Below are 26,395 nucleotides of genomic sequence, written 5' to 3' on the forward strand. Positions count from 1 at the left end.
CACAGCTTTGCAAAAAAAAAAAAAAAAAAAAGACAAAAATGAAACAATGCAAACTGTTTCTCAACCTTCTCTGGCCTTTAGGTCTTCACATTTTTATGATCCACGGCTGTTGTATGAATTTCAATATGGCGTACATCAATGTTTTTTTAAGACTATGATAAATTTTAAGCAAATGGTCCTGAAAGGTTGAGAAACTTTGCCCAGAGCAAAAAAAAAAAAAGAAGAAAAAGATAATACTTTGCATTTACGTACAGTAGATAGACCTTTCAGATTCAAGATGCTTGTAAGCGCATGTAAAGAGAGTGACCTTCCTGTGTCACAGAGTCCCCCCTTACACTGTTTTGAGATCGCCACCTGTGACGTGTATTGCTGTTAAAGTGCGTTAAAACTGCCGCAGATCTCCTCCCCCTCCTCAGACCAGGCTGAAGCCCTCGTACTGCTCCACGGCCTGAGTAAGGCGGCGGCGCAGGATCTCTTTGGTCTGGTAGCGGGGCATGTCCAGCAGGTTGTAGCAGGTGTGAGCCACAGGCAGGTAGTGCTCCTCGGCTGTGGTGGACTGGATGATGATGCGCAGGCTCTCCATGCCGTGGATGGGGATGCGGTCGCTGCCGGTCAGGAACACTGCAGACAGCCGACACAGAGGATAGAGTTAAAACCAACTACTAAAGCACAGTGAATATGTTTCTTCACTCCATCCCTCTAAATTTCCACTGAGCTTGAAATTATGAACAGTCACTGCTGCTCAAAAACAGTAGATACAACCTGAACATGATCAACATTCATGAAGTTTGATCTCAAAACTTAAGGCATGTACAAACGTTTTAACGACTCTGTGGACTTTGGCCTAATAACAGCAGATCTCACTGAAATGATTTAGTTCGTCCATTCCTTCATGGAAACTATGAAGTGAAAATGTAGGAATGCTGCTGGTTCAGAGGGACTGGTTTGGTAAATCTTTCCTGGATCACCCCCCTTTCCTCCTGCAGCAGCTGTCCTGTATTCTTCCCTCAGACCTGACACATTTACTGCATCTTGCAAAAGTGAATTATGCTTTTTTACCCTTTTCACCTTGACTGACTCCACAGTCGCAGCGATGCATTTAACAAAGCTCCTGAAACATGTTCAGGTTTTAGTCAACGCACGACATGTGCAGATTTACACTGCTGCCTTTACAGCATATTCTCATGCAAGAACAACCTGCACATTATTACAGTATTTATAAGATGTCTGGGGCAGAGAGCGTGAAAATTAAACTGTCGAGCAGTTCAAGCAGCGAGGCAATTAAATGCTTACATAAGAACTGCTTCTTCTTTTCCAGAGGGAACTCGTGGAAAACCTCCCAGAACAATCGGACTGTTGGATGAGTGGCAGTGTATTCCCCTTTGTAAACGGCATTCTGCAAAAAAAAACAACAAAAACACAAAGACAGATGTGGTGATTAAAAGCGTTTCCCTGTTTATGATCAGTAAACCATTTCCACTCAGGCAGTAACATTCATACATTCATCAGTGAAACAAATACATGCATGTATCTGTGTGTTTTCTCCACCGAATGCATAAAAAAAGTTCAGACAAATTTCTTGAGTTTGCCTTTCTGTGACATGTTACACAACAATCCATCTTTGCTTTTCCCACTGATGTTGCAATCTGCTCCACAGAGAACTCTGAACACAAGAGCTAATATCAACAGTAAAATATGTGAAGACAAGTACCAACAACCCTGTTCAGATCCTAAGCTACAAAATAAGCAAACTGTCAGTATCATTCATTGAAACTGTGGTTCCTGACTGTTCTGTTGGATGTGTCATTTTAGGGTGCCTCTTCAACATCTGGCGAGGAACAGCAGGTTTGGTTGTTATGGTCTCACATTATCCTTCTCAGTGTATATTTTCTGATCCTTCATTATTCCCATCATATTCTTGTTCATGAAATGTTGTACAGACGTTCATGATCCCGAGATGATGAACCTTACTGACTTTGGTGACCCTCTAACTTTTCCTCTGGCATTACCAACAGGTCAAAGTTTTCACTCACTCAGTGAAATCACATCACATCAGCCTTGTGGACTTGCTCCAAAAATAAATGGTTGCCGAGCGATGTGTTCTACTCTGGCACCACCATAAGGTTGACATTTTTAGTTTTTTTTTTTTATATTTTGACAACTTTTGGATGGTTTGGTGACATTTGATTTATACATTCACTTCCCATCTGGTGTCATCATCACATCTGCATTTTAGTTTGTCCAATGCTTTGGTTTCTAACCAAATAAATGCAAAACTGATTCATTCCCATCAGCCTCACAAACATTATAACCACTAACATTAGCATTTAGCTCAAAGCACCACTGTGTGAGCGGTGTGTTGAGTCATGTGGTTTATGTTCACCGCTGTGTTGTAATGTTATCTATTCCCCTTTTCTCTGTTGTGCTGTGACTAACTTTCCAGAGACTGATGAAGTAAAAGTCAAATTTCCAGCTGTGTCCAATGAAATGTGATCATCATCAGCACCTCCACAACTATCAATTTGCAGACACTTGCGTCACTGGGAAATGAAGATTCATACTCACAGTTGTTTCAATCCAGCTATGGGATTTACATGTGTTCACAAAATTGAAAAAATGCAGATCTGACCAAGAGCAGGAAATGGTTAGTCTGCTGAATGTGTCCAGAAAATCAGAGACACAACATATGCAGGTTTATAAACCTGACCTTCTCCATCTCCTCCCAGTTGTAGTTGTTGTTGCCGACGACCATGGCCATCAGCTCAGACGGCTGGAACAGCGACAGGATCTCCCCTCCACACACCTTCAGGAAACCAGCGGAGAAGGCAGAGTACTGCTCGCTCACTGAGTCTGAGAACACGTACCGTAGGTAGGCCTCCACAAACTCCTTCCTGAAACACACACACAACAGAGTCAAGTAAACAGTCTGATCATTAATTTGTTCTGCGCGGCAGCTGCATCCTTGCAAATCAGTTTATAAGGAAAGAATTTATTCAGACTTCAAGGTGTGACTGTAAACACTCACTTCCTCCCTCATTGTGTCTATATTTGTATGTGTGTGTGTGTGTGTGTGTGTGTGTGTGTGTGTGTGTGTGTGTGTGCTATGACTAACTTGATTTCAGCTGTGGTTTAGAACTATTACATGTTTTTTTTTGTTGTTTTTTTTATCAACAACCTCTTTGTTCAGCCTGACCTGACTTTGTTAACATCTCTGTGGGTCTCACTGCAGAAGTCGCTTAGGTAGATTAAATTAAATCGATAATCTCTATAGCCCTGCCAGATCCACCTGTGAGCCCCTTATTACAGACACATGCAGTGCACGTGAACATCGTTTAAACCTACAGAAGTTTATTTCAAATTCTAATAAAGATCACAACGTTTTGAAAGATATCTTCAAAATATGTCAAGTTGAACTAATGAGACATGTACACAAAATAATGAATAAAAAAAATCTAAAATATTTCCATCTGACATAGAGGTGCAGTCATTAAAAATAGGGTTTTCAGTTTGAATATTTTACTTGGTATAAGCATGATATACAGTATTTCACTGAGTTTAAAGATGCAAACTGAGCTGCAGGGAACAGAAAACATCAAACTTGCTCTTCAGCCTTTGATACCAGACCAGCATAAAATACAAGTGCTGCCCTTAACCACCCCATTAAGCTCACAAATGCAGTACACAGTACACAGTACACAGTGCACAGTACACAGTGCACAGTGCACAGTACACAGTGCACAGTACAGTATAGATCACACTCAAAGAGTCCACAAAGCCCTGCAAACACCAATGCTCAGTCTGACACAGAAAAAGGCAAAAGCAGGAACCTTCAGTCTAAATCAACATCTCTCTCATGTTATGATGTTTTGTGCCACAGGGACAGAGAGCTCTCTATCTTTTCTGTTATTACAGTTTTATATCTGGGTGCTGAGGGGATTTTGCAGGAACAACATGGGTCACTGCCGCTCTCACCATCTGTTCAGCGCCAGCAGCCAGACATGTTGACACCGCCCACCCCACAACTCCTCCACACAATACTGTAATCAATGCCACTGGGACAAGGACGAGCTTCAGAAACAGGGTGGGGACGATGGAGAAACACAGAATGACGCTTCGAATACCAAAATCTTTTTAACACAAAACATGACCTTCAGCTGGAACAATGGGACACAAGCTGCCAGCTGTGTGAGCACATGATAATCTCAGTGTTGAAAAAAATAAATAAAAAATCTCACAGTCATCCGTTTATCTTCCAGAGAGAACAGAGTGTAAAGCATTAGAATTATTCCTGTAGCGAGATCATTTCAAATGGGACATCAAGTGATGGAGGAGTTGATTAATTTATTTCTGCAAAAATCCAATCTGTTGAAATGTTGGCTTAAATCATGTTTGATCTGTGGGGCTGCCTCACCTGTTGTTTTTGTCCACACTGATGCTCTCTCCTCCGGGAATCAGCTCCTTGACTTCCGTCATCCCGTAGTTCTCCCTGGTGATCTGAGATTTAAACACAATACAGAGTCTCAGATCAAAGTTTTCTAGGTTTTGATGTGGCAGGAGTGAAGAGTAGAGGTTGTAATTCAACAGTTTTCAGTTAAATATTACTCTGGTGACATTATAGATTTTTCTTTCTTTCTTAACAATTTCTGTTCCCTTTGCCATAGACCTCTGCTTTTGTCCAAACTATCAATGAGCCACACTTCTTTCATCACAATACACATGGCCATTGTAGTTTATTTTGAGTGAAACATACTGGGAGTGGGCAGGCCGAGTATGGTTGTATGGTTGTCATTACCTAAGAAAAAATGGAGCCGTCTACAACATTCGGTCACGTTCTGGGCACATGAACACTCCTCTAATACTCCCCTCTGTTGCTGCACACACTCAGCAATCAGCTCGTTACCTTAAAGAATTAATACAATAAACATTTTTCTTATTCAATTATTAAAAATATCTTGTTTTTTCAACATTTATGATTAATTAAATGGACCATTAAATGGACTTAACCAATAGAAATATATTCATAAGCCCAATAGTGATGTGCTTTGGTATTTCTTGTTATAAGATCAAAACAAATACGATACTTTTTACTCCTGTTTGAGCAATATTTGCTGAAAACTACAGTGACAAGCAGTTTCAGGAAATGATTTCACCTTTTTCAAAAAGGAGACCAAACGTTTGTGACCAGTTTTTGAACATTTACGTCTTCTAAACTAGTGGGTTTGAGGCTTAGAGCCACAGACAGAAAAGTATTAAAGTATTAAAAGTCAGAAAGTATTAAGAGACAAACTTATACATTGTTGGCTTTGGTCTTTTCATGGGATTTGTTGAGAATAAGAAAAATATAGAATAACACCAACCTTATCCTTTAAAGCAGCTTAAATCAGGGTAACAGATGAAAAGTTCAACTCACGGCAAAGTTGAGAAGAAATGTCTCCTCCACATCACCTCCTTCATAGTCTAGAAGTTGTTGTAGACTCCTGCAGAGAATAAATGAAAGGAATTAATGTTGAGAAAGACCCAGCACTAATATAACTAATATAATTAACACATGGTCATGAAAGTGACAGTGTAGTAATACCGTAGGGGTAATGTCACAGTTTTTTCTACCCTGTCAGATAGAGGGTTATTTCATTCACCAGCCATCCCAGGTTTAAATCTCTTTAAAATGAAATCCAAGGATCAAATATAAAGGGAACCCCAAAACCATCTATTAGATTTGAGGTTTAATGTTAACACATTCACTAATAATAGGAAATGACTCAGAGGGAGTGTTGTGTTAGTTTTCCTGCGAAGACCATGTTGGATATTTACCAAAATACCACATAACACATACAAAACACAGGAAACATGGAAAGAGGACAAGTTGGCTGGCAAAGGAAATGCTAATTAGTCAAAGAGGATGAAGTATTATTGTCTTACAACTGGAGCCCATCGACTGGGCTGAGGTCATTGTGCAGTATTTGAAAATACTGAAGACAACACAAATGAAATAAACCTCAGACAAGCTTGCGCATTTTACACCGGTGTGCTGACTTTAGTCTATTGCACTCTGCTCTGACCTTTAAGGCAGTCTAAATAAAAATGTAGCATCTATAATGTTTTTCCAGATGATGTCCTCTGAGGTCGTGTTGTCTCTAATAGCAACACAATACTTGTAGCTTCCAAAGGAATAATATAAAAATCAATAGTCAGCTGGAGACAATTAGGCACTGAGGAAACGCTGACCCTTCCTGCTGCTAATTCAATAAAGAGACATTTCCCAGTGACAGACAATCTCACTGATACTTAAAAAAAACACTGGTTATGTAAGTGAGTGACACGCTGTTGCACAATGATGTGTTTGAGCACAACAGGATTTATGACTCCTGCTTTACCATTGAACATGAGCAAAATTAACTGTTTGCAGCAGGTGCAATGCCTATAAAAAAAAATCCAGGAGCAGGAAATGGAGCAAATTGTGTCTTGAACCGTGACCTCTGACACCACAGTTACCTGGCCTCGGTGGGGGAGAGCTCCTTGAAGTCCTCCAGCATTGGTGATACGTCAAGCAGCTTCTTGTAGAGAGCCAGGGGGAAGTGGAGGTCCACCACTGTGGAGTTGTAGATGGCCAGACCGCAGATGATCCCAATAAGATGAAACCAGTTCTGCTCTACAAAGCACTGCAGACACAAAAAGGTAAACTATTATTAATATTATTATTACTGCCTTTCCTGCAGAGTTACAGCTGTACTCGTCTAACATCTAACAAAACAAGTGGTGTGGCTGAACATAACCGATGACATCTCAAACTTAAAAACGTTAGAGAAGATTCAATATTCACCATTTATTATTCATAAATGAGAAAAAAGGTATTTCACATGATTTTTGAATTCCAGACTCTCCAACAAAAGACTGGAGCTGGGTGACTGAAACATTTTAATAAAACATTTAATCCAAAGTTCGTAGTGCAGCCTTAAAAACTGTGTGGTGAAAAATTCAATTCAACTTGCCCCAGTTACAGCTGTTAGGATTTCATTATTAGTACACTGAAATGTACGCACGCACATTTTAAATTTGAATGTCTATGTCTAAGATATTTTATTGTTCTAGGAGAACTCTGAGTAAATTAAATTAACTTAACTAAATAATTAAAGGGTTTTAAAAAAAAAAAAAGAAAGCTATTTGACCTTGCATAGACAGACTAACAGGTCACTGAACAGGTTGCTGACTGTGATTTCACTTAAGTAACTCAAATGGTTCTCAAAGTTCAAAGACACATTCCCTCATAGTGGTAAGTGTTTTGTAAACCAAAATGTCCCCACTGACACACAGTGTCAGTATGTGTGATGCCAGAAACAGCGGCTCTTCCTGGAAAATACAGCTGCAGGTTGAATTAAGGCCAAAGCACACATTCTGAAAAGCCATTATAAGCTTACTGCTATCAAGCATTTAAAAAAGAAAACAAAAGCATGTTAAAAAAGCGTCCAACCAAACACCCAAACAAAAGGTCATCTGAGTTACTGACATACTTTCTCAGATCTTTCCAGTAACAGATGGCAAAGCTGTCATGTGAAAAACTTTCCGGGTGCCTTATCTCTAACTCTGGATTTCATGCCGCTGACAAACTCCAACGAACTGCCACTGCTTCTCAGCCAAAGCAAGTGTAGGAGGAGTTCAACATACATCAACAGACATACTTAACCTTGGCAAGTGAAAAAGTTTAACAAAAACAACTATCTACTGATTCTTGAAGAGATATTTCAGTTTCTCTTGTTTCTGTTTGGCTCTATATTGTTTCAAGTTGAAGTTAAAATGCTATATTTTATTTATTCAAAATAAAATCTGTTATATTAATGCTCTATAAACAGTCTACAATTACAACTATAATACTCATTATAACTTAATATTTTCTTGAGCAGTGGCAATACTAACACTACTACTAACACTGCTACTAACAATAAATAAAGAGTCATAAAAAGACTTTCTTATGACTAATAATATTAATAATGATAAAACTTTGATACAACATATAAGTCTGTAGTACCTGTTATACCTGTTACTACCTGTTATAGTAAACAGGCTTTACAAAGCTCATCTGTTTCTAGTAATCACTCTTTCTTATTATATATAAACAATGGTGGAACTCAGATCATTTTCTAAAGTCAAAGTAGTAATACCACAGTGTAACAACACTACTCCAAGTAATGTATAACTTCAGTAAACGTACAGACATGTTATTAGCAAAATATCATAGTAAACATAGCCATAATAAACAACGGCTCTGTCATATGGTTATTTAAATACGTATATAATGTATATATATTTTATTACTGTATTATTAGTGATGCATTAACGTGTAAGCAGAATTTTAATGTTGTAGCTTGTCAACATAATTTCAACTTTATATGCTGATGTTTATGGTCTAATCTATAATAATGCAATCTGCAAGAAACAATAGTAAATTTTCCTTCTGAATTTCCAGAGAATAGAAGCAACACATATTGAAAACAAGTAAAGTTTAAGTACCTGAGAACTGAAAGTGTAACTGTTGAGTAAATGGTACTGGTAATAACTAAGTTCAGGAAGTGAGTAAAAGCACTTTGAATGTTTTTTTTACTTCATTAAATGTTTAGTTTTGCACAGTAACTTACTTTGTCTGAGAACCACAGCAGGTTGGATTCTTTGTAATGAGTGAACATCCCATAAACAGGATCCATCAGCTCCTTTAACAGCAGCAGGAAGAACTCTTTAGTTACTCCACCTGCGTCTACGGCCTCCTCTCCATCAAAGATCACCTGGAGGGAGGAAGAAGATGAGAAGATCACAGAAGGTGCAGAGGTTTGCGGGGAAAAGAAAGATTTTTCTTTTACCAAAATTACAAAAGCTTACCTTGAGTGGTTTCTTGAGGTCCACGTCAGAGTACATGGTGAGCTCACGCAAAGTGTCACTTACTAAATGGTTCCTGCGCACGTGGAGCACCAGGTAAGGATTCCTGGCAAGGTGGGGTTCCAGTGTGAGCAGCATGAAGACGTTGTGTAGGTTTGCACCGCTTACTGCCATCTTGGTAACAGTCACAGACAGAGGTGGGAGAGAAACACAAATACATAATAATTCAGAGAGCCTTGTGGTTGTATGCCTCCACCAAACAGCCAAGTGTCAGGAAATATGGTCGCAATCTCCCCTTCCTGAGTTACAGCATTGAATAATGGCCAGATGTGTTTTTGCAGAATGTGATCATGTCACAGCACAGTTGACCTTTGACCATTTGGTCAAAATGTCATCACTTCATCATTTTATCATAGTAGACTTTTTTTTTTTTTAATTGTGTCATAATTAGTCTATGAGTTATGGCCAAAACGTATTTTGTAAGGTCACAGTGACCTTGACCTTTGACCTTTGACAACCAAAATCTACTCAGTTCATGTTTGAGTCCTAGTGAACATTTGTGTTAAATTTGAAGAAATTGCCTCAAGGCGTTTCTGAGCTATCGCGTTCACGAGAATGGGACGGACAAACAACCCTAAAACATAAATCCTGCGGCCAAATCCAGGCTGCTGCTGGTGCAGCAGCATAAAAACACATCAACCGAGAACAATTCAATACAAATGAATTCAGATCCATTTCATTAAACCCAAATCATTACTGTATGAAACCACAAACACAACTGCTTTTATATTAGCAGCAGGTACCTGCATTTGCAGTTCAGCATCTGTTTGCAGCATGGTTGTCTTGGCTTGTGCGTTCAGTATGAACGGGTAGGCACATAGGTTCACTGAGGGAAAGTCACTCTGCAGGAAAAATAAGACGTGGCTGAAAATATTCTTATTACAACACTAACATTAAAAAGGAACAAATGAATCTAATAGGCAACTTTGGATGTTCATGGCCAATCTTAAATTTCAGTACCTGTGAAGGAGATGATCCCATTTTCTAGAAAACAAAACGAGAGAGCAAGTAATGTCAGAACAGCACTGTAAAAATAAAAATTTACTCAAATGTTCAAGGAATTATAGAGGCTTGTCTGTGAACTTAGACACTCATTGGATAGTAGAGACACACCCACAAGCAGTTATGAAAAGAATTCCTCACTTTCTCTGCAGAAACTGTGAATGACATGAGTTAAGAGCAGTACAGCTGTATCCCATAGCAAGTGCTGTGGGCTTGTGTGTGTGCAGAATCAGCAGATGTAAAGTAACAAGGAAGTGTAACATCAGAGATTTTCAGTACTCACAATTTCAGCTTTACTCAAAAACCATTTGAGGTAGTCTTCCTGGATGTCCACCAGGCTGGTGATGTCAGGGATATAAAAGCGGTTGTACTCCACATGGTGGGCCTTTAAGTTTACCTGGGAACATGAGACAAATGCCTCCTTCAACTCCAGGAAATGTCACAGTGCACAGTAGACTACAGATTACCTCAGCAGCTACCACGAACCATTTGACCAGGACAAACACATTTCCTCTTCAGAGACTGTACTGAGGAACAGTATGGCTTGTTTACAGGAGCAGTAGGCGAGCTTTGTGGATACCTTATGAAGTTTTTCCAGCAGCCTTAGCGTGGCAAGAAAATAGTTCTCGTAGAACACCGGTACGAGCAGCGTCTTTCCTCCCGTTAGCATAAACACGACGATGCTCTTGTACATGTCAACCATTCTGGTGAACACACTGTCGTCCACAAAACACCACCAGTTGTCTGCAGGGTTAGAGAAGAGGGTTTAATTAAATTACTGAGCAAGTACCTCAACCAAAAAAATAGGATAATATTTTAAGTAACCACTAGTTATACTGTAGTAAGGCAAGTTTCATCATTGATCTGTTAGTATTTTGAAACGCTTAAAATAACAATGCTGTATTTCTGTCTGTGACAAACCAAAATTCAGGCCCAGTTCACCCAGGTGTGCAGAGGCAACAAAGTAAACAGGGACTGAACTTCTCTATCGCAGGCTCTCTTTTTTCATTCCTCACACAGCTACTTCTGTCACTTTTTATCTGCATCAACAAGTGCAACACAATGAAGATTTCAGGAGTGATGTTATCAAAAATTTGCATGATATATTGTGCCGTCCAATATATCAACTCAAATTTCTTTGAACCTCTGAATATCTCAGCAATTGAGAAGGTGTTTGCCAGACACCTTAAGAAACTCTGTTCTGGAGCAACTTGAAAAGTATTTATTTAAACATTTTTTGCAAGGTTAAACAGTGGCGTTTAAATAAATACAAAGACGTTTCAATTGGTCAAGAGGAGAGTTTCTTGGTGTGTGGCAAACCCTTTCTTTATTTTTGATTCTTCTCACACTGACAGCCCTTCACCAGCAACCGGCTGAACTTTACCTCTGTGAAGAAGACTTCTGATTTTCCTCTAAAATCCATCATCAGCCAGGCTCTACTGTTTGGTGAAGTTACATGCATTTCTGTAAATATTTTCTTGTTCGATGGTGTATTTTAAATATTCCTTGGGATAACAAGCTAAGCACAGGTAACATGGTTATGGATGAGGATGCTGACGCACTGTATAACTTAAGAGTTATGTTGTGTGACATCACATAGTGTAGCGTGGTGTTACATGACATGATGTTCTGTGTTACCAGGGCTACCAGAGGCGATTTCAAGTGGCTTGATGGGTGTTAAAACACTTCTAGTGTGTGCATGCACATATGATACCCAATACTTTGCTGGGGTTGGCGTCTAGCCGGAGGATGGCCATAGCCAGGGGGATAGTGAGGCGGATGTAGTTTCTGGAATCCTGCAGGGCCGGATACTCGGACAAGATGAGATAGATCCTCATGGCCTCGACATCGGGAGGAGAGTGCGGCAGTTGAGGGATCAACAGACTCTCAAAACTCTTGGTGGCCTAAAGAGAGGGTTGGACACATATTTCTTCTTTTAATTATAGCCCAAGAAAACTGAATGACAATTGGGGTTATACAACTATGGTATGTTTGAAAGTTACAAGTAAACCAGAGAAATTTATGGGATATTTTCCAATTCCAAAACAACTTGGATCCACTAGGCAGCAGGAGTAAAATATCACTAAATTTTGGGAGAGGCTTTTAGTGGTTTGGAATGTGGCCCTAGTCTACAAACAGATTATGATTCATGTTGGGCTGAGACACACAAATCCCAAACCTAACATTACTGAGCTAATGTTAGAGGTTTTGACTCAGTCTTGAGTTTTGTGCCATTGGTCTGTGGCAGAACTTGATGTACTTTCAGAGAAAGCACAATATTCACATATGAGATGCATGATTTTAAACCATAAGCTAGATAGCCAATGCCGTGTAACATCCCAGTGTTCAACATTTAACTGCTTCATTAAGGAGACAAAAACCCAGACAGCAAGCTTATTTGAGTTTCAATATAAAATCTGAGTCATGAGTCATGTTTTTTTAGGTATATGGACATTTTGCTTTAGAGGATCAAATCAAAAAACACTTTTTATGATATTCATGAATACAAATACAGTAGCTCCAAAAACATACATGAATACAAATTAAAGAGGTTCTGAATTGGAGTAAGTGATACATTTCTCCAAAGTAACATCTGGGCTGAATGATATGCAAAAAAAATGATATTGCGATTATTTTTGACAGATGTTGCAATTGCATTACGAGCCATGATTTTAGTTGGAATGGTCTTTTTTGCGTTTTCATTTTCACAAAAAAAAAAGATATAAAAATGACGATATCATTTTTGCTCAGGCCTGTACCAAACAAACACGTTCACTTACATCTGGAGAATATGATTTGTAGGCTGGGGCACATCTGTAGCACCACTATGCATTTATATTAAAGTGATGAATGTGTGTTTTACTACTCTTGTTGATGACCTTGGAATACAGGAAACTGGGTTTTCAAGATAAAAGACAAAATGAAACTGTTACTATCGTGCACACATGTGTTTTTAAACACACTATTAGTCAGTACCTGCTCCAGAAGTCCAGAGAAAGCCGGTTTGCTGAGTATCTCAAATAGCAGTCTGACAGAATTGAGATCGATGCCTGGGATCTTTGGGTTGGTTTTGAAGTGGGTATCATCACTGACAAAGCAAACAAACATATGATTACCTGCATCATCTATGGTATCTCAGTGATCAGAAACAGGATAAAAATAGGTCAGAGCTCAGATTCAAGGACTTTGTAGTAAATCCTCGATATTGCTTTGGATTAAATGCCAGTCTATTCCAACTCGTCATGTGGCAGGTCACAATGGTAGATATGCTTATACTCAACACAACATGAGCAATAGTTAGATGTACACACAGCCTCAAGGTATTTAAGTCAATCCCTAAGCAGATCTCCCCCTCTGCCAAGTGAGCACTAACACACACACACACACACACACACAGCATCAGCTCAGTCAAACCAACAAAACCCTGAGCGTGAAGGACAGCTACTATTTACAGTGTAAGCCTTTACATTCTTACAGCACAGGTTATATTTAGTCATTACACAAATACATCTGATCTGATCTTGTGGTGACTGTTTGCCAAACAAAAAACACTGATGCAGATAGTACAGTCTACGTGTTACATCCCCATGAACTGTGAGTTTGAGCAATGACTCCCCCCCCTTCATTTTGAGAAGTCTGAGAGCTTAAAGAGCCATATGAGCAACAAGCCCAAATGTAACACTAATACAATGAAAATGACGACACTTACTGTGCATGTTTGTGCTATAAAGAACTGCAGCACATCCTAAAGCTTTTACTCTCACAGGGACAAAGAAATCCAGACCACACTGAATTTCAGGTTAATCTTAGACTCATGTTTATGGATCCACACCAAAGGATCGGTTTGATGAGGTTTATAATAATCTCTCTTCACAACTGATTTTGTTACTTTGATTAGACTGTGACTATGAACAGAGTTAATATTCATAAAGGAATATTTAATCCTTCAATTTATTTGAAAAATGACTGACAGAAACAGATTATTAATATGAAGTCTAATCAAATGCAAAGTATAAATTATGATGGATTACTATAGATTAAACTAGCAGTATATGAAGTAGTTCAAATTAGCCCCACCTTCACTAGCTGCACCATTAAAGTGATGCATACATTAATCTATACAATGTATGCATGTTGATACATTAATGTATGCAGGTTTATTCTAAAGTAATGCATCATAATATTATTAATTATATTATATAATTATAATATATATTTGTTGATTATACTTTGTATTAATAATCTGAATCTGTAGTAACTAAAGGTTTAAAATACATTAAAAGCTACAATATTTGCCTATGAAATGTAGTTGAGAAGAATAAGGTAAATAAAAAGAATTACTCAGGTAAAGATAAGTACCTCAAATTTGTCTACTTGGTTACTTTCCAGGGATACCTGGTTAATAGTTTAAATAACTCCTAATTATTGATGAGTTTCAGTTGTTTCTGCAGAGAGCACAGCATGAAGTCGTTCTTGTTGTTTCCAGAGGCCTGTTTTCCACCCTGATGTCTCAGGACATGATAAATATCTGCTGATGAGTTTTTACTACAGAGCCATCACACCTACACCTAGACTGATGGTCAGAGAAATGTGGAGTAACTGAACACACATCAGTGTTCCCAGCCCTGAGGATCAGCATGTTTTGTTGGATAAGATGACATACCATGAGTGTGAGTATGTGACAAGCAAAGTAAGTGGACCCTGTGAGTTCCCTGGTGAATCAGTTCCCAGGAGTCTTGCTTACATATGGGTCTGTGCATTCAGCCATGTGATTTTTCTCATTTACATAATATGTATTTATTTTCTATATCATTTGGGTGTACGTGTCTAAATGGCAAGCCAGTCAATGTATGATGAAACTGCAATGTTAATGACACTAATAAAATTCCTAAGGATCAATTTAGAGCACATTTATTTTTTTGATTCTGAAGTGTAATGAGTTTTTTCCCTCCCTTGCACCAGTTTGATTTTGTGTGTAGTAACCTGCTGTGTGCCAGAGAGATAGAAGAAGTTTGGTTTGGCAATCCAGCGGCATACTCTAATTTTGATGTCAAGCATGTTTGTACTGTCTGTCACCTGCCTGGACCAAGTCCAAAGACCCTGTATGTGCTATGCTATTTTTGGCAGAACACACAGTGGAGGTACAGACCAGGTGCACGTAGACATCTGCAAAGTTAGGCAAACTTTTTTATGTATGCTTTGCAATTGTCTATTTCAGTTTGATAATACATTCTGCAACCAATACACACAGAAAAACTGCAGTACCTAAAAGCAACACTCATTCTGATCAACATTTGTCATCCACATCAGACAGTATTTCAACTGCATTCCTAAACTTCAGTGCCAGTTGTTGTCACAGCTCAGTTATGTACATGAGATTCACTGTAATTACCTTGATTAACTCTTGCGTAATCACCATGGGGCTGTTGTTTGATATCACCTCTTCATTTACTGAATTCTTAGTTGCAGTGCATTTTTATGTGCTTTGTCCTTTGACCATTTGATGCTGTAATTTGCTCAGTCTTTTGTTTTCTTAATCTCATTTTAAACCTTTGCATAAATACATGTAAAACATGCTGTGATGTGAGACAAAGCCTGGCATCACTTCCTGTGTAAATGATCTTACCTTTGGTCCAAGAAGCTGGCATTCCAACAAGCCGTAGAAGAGAGTTGAACTATAATGTCGCTGAGAAAAACCATAGAGCACAATAAGTGTTAACTGATCAATAACTACAGAGACAGTTATTCATTTATCTATTTTAACAAAATGAATTTGTGCATGTGAAAATGTAGCCAAGTAAAAAAAAAAAAAAATCTACAGGAAAAACATAATATAATAATAAAGAACAAGAGAATACATTTCAAATAATATTTTTTTATTCATGACTTACTTTGTGACACTTGAATCTGTGCTGTACATCAGTTTTAACCTCCATGAATTTAACCTTTCGTAATTGATTGGGGAGAGGCTTTTACTGATATTAATCACTCTGAAGTCTTCTTGGGGGGCTGAGCTCTGCACAGAGGAAGATAAACAGAGACAACATTAACAACACAGGAAGATTGTTTGCAATGGCACTTCCGCTGTGTGTAGCATAGCTCGGTACAGAAACTGTCTGGGTTGTGTCTCTTTCCTCCATGATAAAATAAATAGACCATGCCTGAAGTCTAAATATTTGAGAGTGTGTGTTATGTCGTTATCTGTGAAGATTCCTGGCAATTTGCTCAATATTTGTAGCAGACATTTGCACCATGTACCGCTCCCACACAAGAACTGATAAAAGCTTTGACATTAATGCCTCCCTGTGGCGAAACACAGAAACTGTTTTATTTGCTGAAGTTCAAATGGACATATTTTCGGGTGTGAACTTTTAGAAAGAATTTTTAGTGTGTTTTGCTGGTGTATAAATCACGTTTTTTGGGTTGAAATTGAATTTGGTTCAGGAAAGTGTTGAAGGTTTAGTGAAGGGAAACAGTGCTGATTGTAAGGTTAGAGGATAGGGAACAAATACATTCAATGGAGGATCCTGAAACGACAGAAATACAATTGTATGCGTGTGTATCTCAACTTCAAAACAAACCCCTTATTCTACTGAAGGGAGTGATAAAAAGCAGCAGGACTAACAGGACAACTCATGGTCATAAAATGGACATATGATAAAAACAAATATAACATATTAAAAACTAAAACAGAAGCTGAAGAACAGGGAATATAAAATCACATACCTGTTCATTAGAGTACAATAAGAAACTATGGTCTCCTCCACAGATGATTTTGGTCACAATGTACTGTGTTGATTCTAATGAAGAAAGGAAAGATGGGACATGTTAGCTAGCCAGCATTTAATAACACTGAACCAAACCATATGTGAACCAAAAACATATCATATCACCATCTTTAGAAAATATTATATTTATTATAAATATGATTTTGTATATTGTAGTTTTTATAGTCATCTTCCAGGCTGAACACTTTCACATCACAAGCTGAATTCTGATCATTTCAATACGACACACTGCTGTGGATGTAATATTAGGGCTGTTTCATTTTTACAGTAGCTATCCTGCCCCAGTAGCTAGTCTGCCCATCCTTCTTTGTAAACCACCCATATCAGAACTACCACAGCCACAGCGGCCAGCCTTGAGAGCCCAGCTGACCACTAACATCACAATTCACTACTGTCTGAGTGAATCTTAAAGAAACCATTTCACTGTGTTGTTATTAATCCATTATGTCAATTTATGGATTTCTGAATACTGAGCTCTCTGAATGTGAAGTTTAAAGAATGATGAGCATATAGAGTCACTATGAAATGTTCACCTTGTAAGCTAATCTTCCAAAATATCTATCTAATAAATAATAATCAACAACAAACACATATCATGTCTTTGTATTCCAGTGTCAAAAGCCGATAGCTTTTACCTCTTAGAAAACATGGAGAATGTCTAACCACATAGAAAAACTAGTCACCATTGTCCATAGACTAAGCATGAGCACCTCTGCTTACCTGGTCTATGGAAATGTCCAGTTAGCAAACTGGTCTTAACAGGAAATGGGCTTCTAACATCCCCGAGTATTCCTGTGCCGAGCTGGCCATGGCTGTTGCAACCAAACGCATAAACCATACCAGAGGAAGGCACAAACGCCAGTGTGTGGTGCCTGACAATAGGAACATTTTAGGAATAAGACTTAAGATGCAAAGGAGACACAACAGGCCTTGATAAAAAATAAAAAATAAAAAGTTTCAAGTTTATAAGCTGCACATGTGCAATCTACTGTAATGTAATACAAATCAACCTGCAATAAATGATAACTGTGTGATTTTTTAAAATTATTTAAATACTTTTTATTATTATAATAATTGCATTTTCTTTATCTGCTCACAAATAAATAAATGTTATAATGTTGCGCTTTTGTTGATACTGTATCAGGACATTGTTGAGAACTCTACAACTGATGCTTTAGTTCGTGAATGTGTTTCATTATTTTACTATATTTCATTTTTTAATTAACATTTTTGGGAGGCATGTTATGCCTGTATCAGATTGTGGTAGATGACAGGAAATGAGGGAAAGGTCCTTGGGTGGATTCAAACTGTGCTAGTTGCAGTTTATGGTTTGCATCTTAACCCTTTGTGCCAAAGGGACGTTGTAATTTACTGAATTTTGCTGAGGTGTGTTTCTAATATTTGTTCCCCCTCAGGTAGTAAAATGGATTTGTATCAATGCAGTCCAGTACAACACCAGCACAATACAACATCATCACTTACTAGAGTTTCAGAGGTTACCATAGGTTACTCTCTGGAACAGTTAGAAGTTACTGCTGAGTTATTGTATGAAGTTGCATCAGATTGTAGAGGTGTACCAAATGAAATGGCAAAAAAAATAAAATAAAATAAACTGTGTAGGTTTAGAACAGACAGTACCTGCCACAGGTGATCTGGGACACCTCAGTGCCCATGAGCTCCAGCACTCGTCTGGGTAAAAGTTCATTATTGGTGGAGCCGTGACCCAGCTGACCCCACGAGCCATCTCCAAACGTAAACAAACCACCATCCTGCCGGACAGACAGACAATACAGTATTAATTTTTTTAGTTCCTGACTAAGATAGAAATTCTTAGCATACAATTACAGTTTGTAAATCTACAATATTGTTTTTTTTTTTCTCAAAGACCACATTTAAAGCCACCGTGTCAGGTGGTGGATTAAGATTAGTTCGGGTTAGACAGTCTGGCTGCAATAAGATTTAGATTTTATCTGTGTAGTAAAGGTCATCATGGTTGATTAATTTACACACATCAAGTACTGAGTCACTATACAGAAAGAATCCTCTAATGACTGGTCGCTAATCAAACAGCAACTAACTAACAGCAACTATTTAATAAACATATTAATATGTGTTCAGAATATGTGGAGCTCTTAAGTGAAATGCACTGGTAAGGGTTTATCTATATTCGTACCTTTGTGAGTGCTGCTGTATGTTCATCTCCACAGCTGATGTAAACAACTTTTTGAGATCTCAAAAATTTGATGTGGCATGGGACAGCACGATCTGAGGACGAGAACACAAACAAGCAAGCAAGGTCAAACTGTTCTACGTTTCTACTAGTTTGACATATTTTAAGACATTGGGAAATTCTGCATTTGAATCTTGCATCATAGTGGCAATCAAACAGTACCTTTACTCTTCAATGGGTAATTTTTTAAATCGTGCAAGTAAGAAAATAAAAAAGAAAACCAAAGAGGGTTTGCATAAGGTGATTCTATACTATTTTCTTCTCAAAAATGGCCACTTATAACTATTTGTAACTACTTTAAAATAATATAACCTACTTCCTGTTTCTATTAAAGCGAGTTAAACATTGAACAAGTATGGTAAAACTCCACTTCTATGAAAACATACACACTTTTCTATCAAGTGCCAAAACAATATTGTAAGTCCTGTAATTTAGAAACCTTACTAACTTGTGCAGCTTCTTTCTGTCCAGCTCATTCTTACCTTGTTTATCATTTAGACCCAGTTGTCCCGCTCTGTTTTTGCCCCAGCCAAATACAGCTCCGGACAAGGAGAGAGCAAAGCTGTGGTCTCCCCCAGCGGTTATCTGTGCCAAAGGAATTCCTGCCAGAGACTTCAGGGGATGAGGGAACAGCTTGCTGGGCTCTCCTTTTCCCAGGCCCAGCTGACCGCTGGTGTTCTGGCCCCACGTGAACAACTGGCCATCTGAGAGGCAAAGGACATAGAGTTGTTATTGTTATTACTATACATAACACCAATAATTGCCACAAAGTACAAGCTAATATACAACATTTGTTTGGTAATGTGATGCCGTCTGGATTTGTGAACCTCCACTCTTCCCTTAGTTATAGACAAAAACAGACACACAGCCCAGAATTCCACCATAACCTTGGTAGTACTAGACATTTACTTAAAACCCGACCATCTCTAACCTAAACATAAACATTACCAACTTTTTCCCTAAACTTTAACTAGCTCAAGAAAAAAAAAAAACTTGATTCACTCAAGCTGTTCTTTTCATCAGATAATACGATAAAATTACTAAAATTACATATTATTAGTCTAGAATTGACTGAAATGTTCAATATAATCTGATGACAAAACAAACCTAAAATGTTTTCATTGACTAAAACTCAACTAAACTAAAATAGACTAGACTACACTAAGATAAAACTAAAAGCCCAGACTTTTGGTCAACTAAATTTTGACTTAAAAAAAACTAAATATGATAAAAACTAACAAGGATGTTTGACACAGGACTAAGAGTAAAACTAAATAAAAAAATAGCTGAGAAAATGAACCCTAGGTGTCTGGATACAAGATTCTAGATCTGAACAGTGTTAGTACATTATGAAGAGATTGTGTCTTTCACACCTCTAGAAAGTGCAATGCAGTGCTGATTTCCACACATTACTTGGGAGATGCGATGGTCACATAATCTTTTGACCAACCTACGCAAAAGAGGAAAAGCAATTGTTTATCCAGACAAAAACGCACGTTATAAAAAACATGATAAAATTACACTTTTTCTGAAGTAAAAAAAAAACACCTGACTAGGCTACTCATTGCTCATTCTACAGAATTGTTAGTAATCACGAATACAACCCATGTTTTCCTCGTTTTATCAGTTAAGGAGGATCATTAAATGTTATCATGGAGACAAAGCTCAAATTCAGATATTGTGCATGAGTTTGGTGCTTAATTTCTTTTTAATTAAAATCGGTTGGTGATTGTTTTTGTCTAACTTTATATTAGACTAGTGTCAGAGAAAACTTAAAACAGGCCAAAATCTAGACTCCACAGACATTTGACTTGGCACAGTAGGAAAAGCACAGGTATTAACAATAACATTAATCATGGCTTTGTTCCTGACAGTGTGACAGTGAGGCAGCATGTGCAACACCAGGACCCTGAAACTGAAGCAGCTAAATGGAATTCAGTCGTCATTACTTTTATTATTTACAACCTGAGCTTTTCCTGTGAAATGTCAAAAATGTCTTGCATCTTAAAAGTCATTAATATTATCCTTATAATTTCAGTTGTAATTCCATGGAAACATTTATTCATTGTTGTTTGGGATGCATGGACCCTTACACATTTAACTTTTTTTCAGTTTTGTTTGCTACTCCTGTTTATGTACAATGCTCCTGCCCCCACCTTTTCAAAAGTCCTTTTTGTTGCAATGATTTTCTCCTGTATAAAGATAAAAGCTTCAGTTCTCCTATGGGGCACTTCACAGTCACCTTGGGATTCGAACAGCCACCTCTGCAGTCCCCAGGCCGAGCTGACCCCCTTCACCAGCTCCCCAGGCAAAAACCTGACCCTGCTCATTCACTGCCATAGAATGGGCCCGACCACTTGACACCACTGTTATCTTCTGAGTGTCCAGAGCTCCTACTAGCTCTGTGGAAAGGGGTGAAATATCATCAGACTTTAGCAGAAGCAATTCAAGGAAAAAAATAGATCGAAATATGTACAACTTCAATTTGGGAGGGCAGGTATTTTCCTTTCACGAGAAGCGACTTTACCAGTTTGCTTGACTGATTTTTTATTTTCAAGCTATGTTTTCATTTAGCAAGCAATACTCTCTGGCCATAAATTCTCATTCTAACTAATCTTCATTCATCCAAACTCAACCATCTTTTGATTTTGATTATCACTTTATTGTTCCAGTTAGCTGCCTCTCCTCTAAATGGTATTTCATTATGTTCCAGGCTCTGCTGAAGCATAATGCATTCATTATGCCCTCATGGACCCAACCCATACAAGACATTTAACACTGGTACTCTATCTCACCAACAATTTTTTTAGACAGAACCAGACTTAGATACTATGAAATTACCTCAAAATAAAACAGGTAACAACAAAATAACTAGATTCAGATGCTAGTAACTACTATACTAATACTATATGTATCCCTGTGTGTGTGTGTGTGTGTGTGTGTGTGTGTGTGTGTGTGTGTGTGTGTGTGTGTGTGTGTGTGTGTGTGTGTGTGTGTGTGTAAATAAAACTGTCAGTCATCCATGTGAAGCAAAGCAAAGCACATGTGAAGAGGACATGTGAAGGAGTGCAAAGAAACTTGGTGTACTAGTTTTTTATGTGGTTTCCTGTTATGGAGTAGGTTTAACAAAGATGATTAACTGGGTTGAACATGCTACAATTACAGTATAAAAATAAAATAGAGGCCTACTGTCTCAAGTAAAGTGAAACTAACTCCTTAAACAATGTGTGGGATATCATCAAGGTAGTTTCTCTCCTACACATTTGTAACCAAGGTTTTTTGGGGTATTTATTTGTTCAAAAGTCAGAAAGTCTCGCTTTTATTCATTGTTGTTACAGCTTCACCCACATGCCTATACAAAGTAACACACAACACAAACTTCCACCCACATGATACCAACACAGACCTACCACTGTCTGCAAACATTTCACAAGCTACGCAAGTGTTTCAAATCTCCTAGAAATGGCTATATTGTTAGTTGTGCAATCTGAAGTTCGCAAAACAAAAGACTATTTTGGGCAAAAACATTTTTTCCACCAATTTAAATTTACAATATGGAAATACATTTTCTGTCAGTTTTCTGTCAAATTCATTTCCTGTTGCATATGACAGCTAAATAAAATGCATATGTTGTGGAGTAAAGCTTGATATTGCCAAATTTTTACTTAGTATCTTTGCCTACATTCTGTAGTTGTTCAGTTATCCAGGTCATGTGATATCCAGCAGCTGTCTCCCAACAGCAACCGAACTTACTCAGGCCTGCAAAGGACATTTCACTGTACATTTGTAAAGCATCTTACATAAACATGGGGTAATCTAGAGTGTCAGCCAGTATGTTGGTGAAGGTGTAACTATAAGCAAGTCTAATTGCAACTGCTACATAATAGCTATTTTAGTTTATTATCTCTTTTCAATCACTTAGAAAGATTGATATTTTGAATAAAAAAGGTTAAGAAATGAAGCCATAATTATACAAACACCCTTTAAAAACTAATCATGTCACATTCACCCACATTCTCACACATCTTTGGTAACTTTCCACCCACACCTACTGAAAGCAATGCCGCAGGTTGGTGCAACTTAATCTGTCATAATTAACGAAGAGTCAGTTAATCTGCTGAAAGCTTACCTGGGGAAGTCCCTGGTTTGTCATGGCCCAGCTGTCCACAACAGTTAGCGCCACATGTGTACACACTACCATCCTGCAGCAAGAACATTGAGTGTTGCCCTCCACAGGCAACTTCTTTCAGTCCCCTGCCACTGAACACAAGACAGTTCCTTGGCTCAAACATGGGGTTCCTATCCATACCAATGCCCAACTGTCCATCCTTTGCATTCCCCCAACACAGCATGTTGGTGAGGGGAGAGGGGATGAGCACCAATCTTGGGGAGGCAGAGAGAGTGATGGCCAGATGGAGGAAGACAATGATGTTCAGGCTTGAGAGCAGCCCCGCTTTCTCCTCTTCATGTAAATTCCAACCCTGGAAATAATAAAAAACAAAGTGATGTCATTTTTCTTTATTGGGAACACATGCAGATCACTGTGCTCCATGTATGAACCCTGATGATGTTTTTAAGAATGAAGTAAAGATGGATGGATTTAGAGGTAGGTGTGGCTGAGTGTGAGAATGATGTAAGTGCTATGACAGAAGAACAGGCAGTGTGTTTAAATAACCCTGTCAGTGTAATCCCAGTTTAAGCAGCTTCAAGTAGTCCCGCCTTAATGTCAATCCAATACATGCATGTTATAAACAGAGTTAACCACGGGTAATAAACAGAGACTCCACTGAGTCTCCACTGAGTATAACATTACCTGCACTCAACTGACAGTTTACTAGGTACACTGAACTAAAACTAATGCAGTCTGATACAACAACCCTGCAATAAATCCTACCTTCGTGAAGGTTATAATGAGATGAAACATGTAGTTGATTAATCCATTGGTCAATTGACAGAAAACCAGTGAATATTTTGATGATCAATTAAATGTTGCAATCATTTATCAAGCATAAAATGCCACACAGTCACTGGTTCCAAATTCTCTGATATTAGGATTTGATGTTTATCTTTGTCAATTATAATAACAAACTGATTATCTTTGGGTTTTAGACCGTAAATCAGATAACACAATCATCTGAATACATATCCTTTGGCCCTGGGCAATTGTGATGGACATTTTCACCATTTCTTACATTTTATAGACCAAACAATTAGACAATTAAATGTGTTAATTACTTGGCACACAGAAGACATGTTAGTAATTTGATAAAAACACAAATAAGCAAAAAAAAAAAAATAGTAAAGGTCTTAAAACCAGATTTTGATACAGAGTCCCTCTATAAGAAAGAGGATGGAGGAGTTTTGTTGATATTGTACTTCAAGTGGTGCAAATTTCTGACAAATTTGGGATTAATGGGGCCTCTAGGCAGTTGCCCACTTTGTTTGGTCCAGTGATTGGGTGGGTTTCCCAAATGGATATAAGAGCTACTTTGAAAGACGGGATTTTACACAATCTGGTAACCCAAAAGTTGTTATTATTATTTTTTTTATCTGATATATTAAGCATTAGAAAATAATTTATTACAGCAAACAGTGTCTTATCAGAAAGTGGTAGCAACATTGCAATCACAATTAGTAGATGAGTAGGTGAGTTTATGTGTCAAGTGTAAATGGTCCTGATTCATCATCTGTAGCGATATGTATTTAACATTACCTTAACCTGCTGTTCGGGACAAAGTGAAGAGGAGTGGCCTGAGTCTCCGTTATATGGTTAGACTGGATATACCCTGCCAAAACTAAACATTTCCACTGACATTATCTGGTTAAACGGTTTAGCAACGGAACCACAACATACGGCTGGACGACCCTCATAAGCCATAACAGTTAATAGTTAGCTAACTAAGCTTAGCAAGCTATAGCAACGCTGGCTGTCACTCTTAAAACTAAAAAATAGAAATCCGCTTCTTAACCGATGTCTAGATTGTAAGTAAAATGGTATTGTAATACATCTGGCTTGTTCACAATTTTAAAAAAACACAGCAAACAGGGGGTGTTTACCTGGATAGGTACATCCTGAAATTGGGCGTCTGGTTTCGGTTCAGCTCAGAAAACAAACGCGGAAGTGCCACCACTGCCAACGTCACTGAACGTTACAGGCAGGAGGGGTGTGATTGGTCCGTTTTTGTTCCAGTCTGTCCTTGTTGACAGGTCCATGTGAGGGTCTTACACATAGGGACCCCAGAACCCTAGGGGGCCCAAAAGCCCCAGATTCACTCCATATCGTTTGGATCTACATAATTTGAGATGTCAAAAAATTGATTTCATTAGAAGTACAATATGGCCCCTGGGATACTGTTGGGGATATCTTACCATACCTCCTGGCAGGGGCAGAGCACTATTTACTGTATCAAGCCATTTGTACATAATTTGGGGAAAACATGATAGTTGCCCAGGAAAAAAATCATCCAGAGCCTGCATCATATTTTGAATCTAATTGTTCTCTGTCTCCATCATTCTGAAACACAACATGACAAATTTTGACAATGATTAATTTAATTTTCATTACTGCCACATAAATAGAAGCAAAAATAATTAGATTTTATTTTATTACTATTACTATTACTATTTTGAATTTACATGTCATAGGTGGGGAATGAATTAGGCATAAACAGGCCTAGCTTGCTGGCTGGGCACATGACCTGCTGGGGGCAATCTCTGCATTAGCATTAGCATTAGCATTAGTTAGCAGCTAGCTTGCTGGCATTGTACATTGATGAATGAATTAAATGATTTCAACATAAGACTGCAAAACAATAAAATGTAAAAAAGAAAAGTTTCTAAATGCACTGTATGTCTAACTTATTGATCTGTCAAACAGACATCTCTTAACAGGTGCTTCCCACCTGGTAGTTTCTCTAGGATGAAGTGTAATGTATATTACACTTGTAGTCATGGATAATAACTCGTTTTGGCAGAAAAATTGTAAAATGTCAATAAATGTACATTTACGGTGATGTCTTTTTGTATGGTGCATGTTTGCAAGATGATTTTCATTTATTCTTAATGAGTAAACATCTTTTCTGAAATATGACACTGAGTGTAACGTCTAAACATTAACAATGTTATTATTGATTATCTATGCTTATATTTATCTTTATTTATTTATGCTATCTCTGACTGGATATTTACTATAACGTTGTATATGGGGACGTACTGGTTATCATTCCCTTTATGCTACTAACCAAAACAAAAATTAGTTATTTTCATCACTGCTGGCTACAGGCTACGTCAACATCCAATGCTTCTATGATTGGCTGCGGGATGCAAAAGTAGCCGATTAATGATTAGTGCTACCAACTGTCATTGATCGTTTCGTTGACCAATCATCTGCATGGTACGTGGGGCGTCAAGGAGGCGTATACGTTTCAAGCACGCCGATTGGTGCGGTCAC

At 38.1% G+C, this 26,395-nt stretch overlaps 1 protein-coding gene across 2 annotated transcripts; it reads right to left on the reverse strand.

Annotated features, from left to right (window-relative positions):
* On the reverse strand, window positions 1-25,036 carry LOC111240109 (probable E3 ubiquitin-protein ligase HERC3). Of its 2 annotated transcripts, XM_022770085.1 has the most exons (25): window positions 25,003-25,036; window positions 23,075-23,426; window positions 21,188-21,347; window positions 20,319-20,395; window positions 19,428-19,649; window positions 18,889-18,980; window positions 18,354-18,484; window positions 17,436-17,587; window positions 16,654-16,727; window positions 15,819-15,943; window positions 15,554-15,613; window positions 12,904-13,015; window positions 11,642-11,831; window positions 10,508-10,671; window positions 10,211-10,324; window positions 9,886-9,909; window positions 9,669-9,767; window positions 8,869-9,039; window positions 8,631-8,774; window positions 6,493-6,659; window positions 5,411-5,477; window positions 4,412-4,494; window positions 2,708-2,891; window positions 1,294-1,396; window positions 1-621 (listed from the first exon to the last, which is right to left on the reverse strand). In XM_022770085.1, exons 2-25 carry the CDS (start codon window positions 23,295-23,297, stop codon window positions 413-415), a joined length of 3,147 nt encoding a protein of 1,048 aa, XP_022625806.1. In that variant the 5' UTR covers window positions 23,298-23,426; window positions 25,003-25,036; the 3' UTR covers window positions 1-412. The 2 variants fall into 2 exon arrangements, with proteins under 2 accessions (XP_022625806.1, XP_022625807.1); XM_022770086.1 differs by lacking the exons at window positions 9,886-9,909; window positions 10,211-10,324.
* Between the last annotated feature and the right edge of the window lie 1,359 nt (window positions 25,037-26,395).

The sequence above is a fragment of the Seriola dumerili genome, unplaced genomic scaffold (genome assembly GCF_002260705.1).
Source record: "Seriola dumerili isolate Sdu_G_001 unplaced genomic scaffold, Sdu_1.0 BDQW01012242.1, whole genome shotgun sequence".
NCBI classification, from domain to species: Eukaryota; Metazoa; Chordata; class Actinopteri; order Carangiformes; family Carangidae; genus Seriola; species Seriola dumerili.

Bases quoted from the DNA above. Each gene is read 5' to 3' on its own strand.
- LOC111240109 (XM_022770085.1), bottom strand. From the start codon at position 23,297: ATGCTGTGTTGGGGGAATGCAAAGGATGGACAGTTGGGCATTGGTATG. The intron at 13,016-15,553 runs GTAAGATCATTT...TTGCTTTGTCAG, and splicing joins GCCAGCTTCTTGGACCAAAG to TGATGATACCCACTTCAAAA. The intron at 10,672-11,641 runs GTATCATATGTG...CTAACCCTGCAG, and splicing joins CAACCCCAGCAAAGTATTGG to ACAACTGGTGGTGTTTTGTG.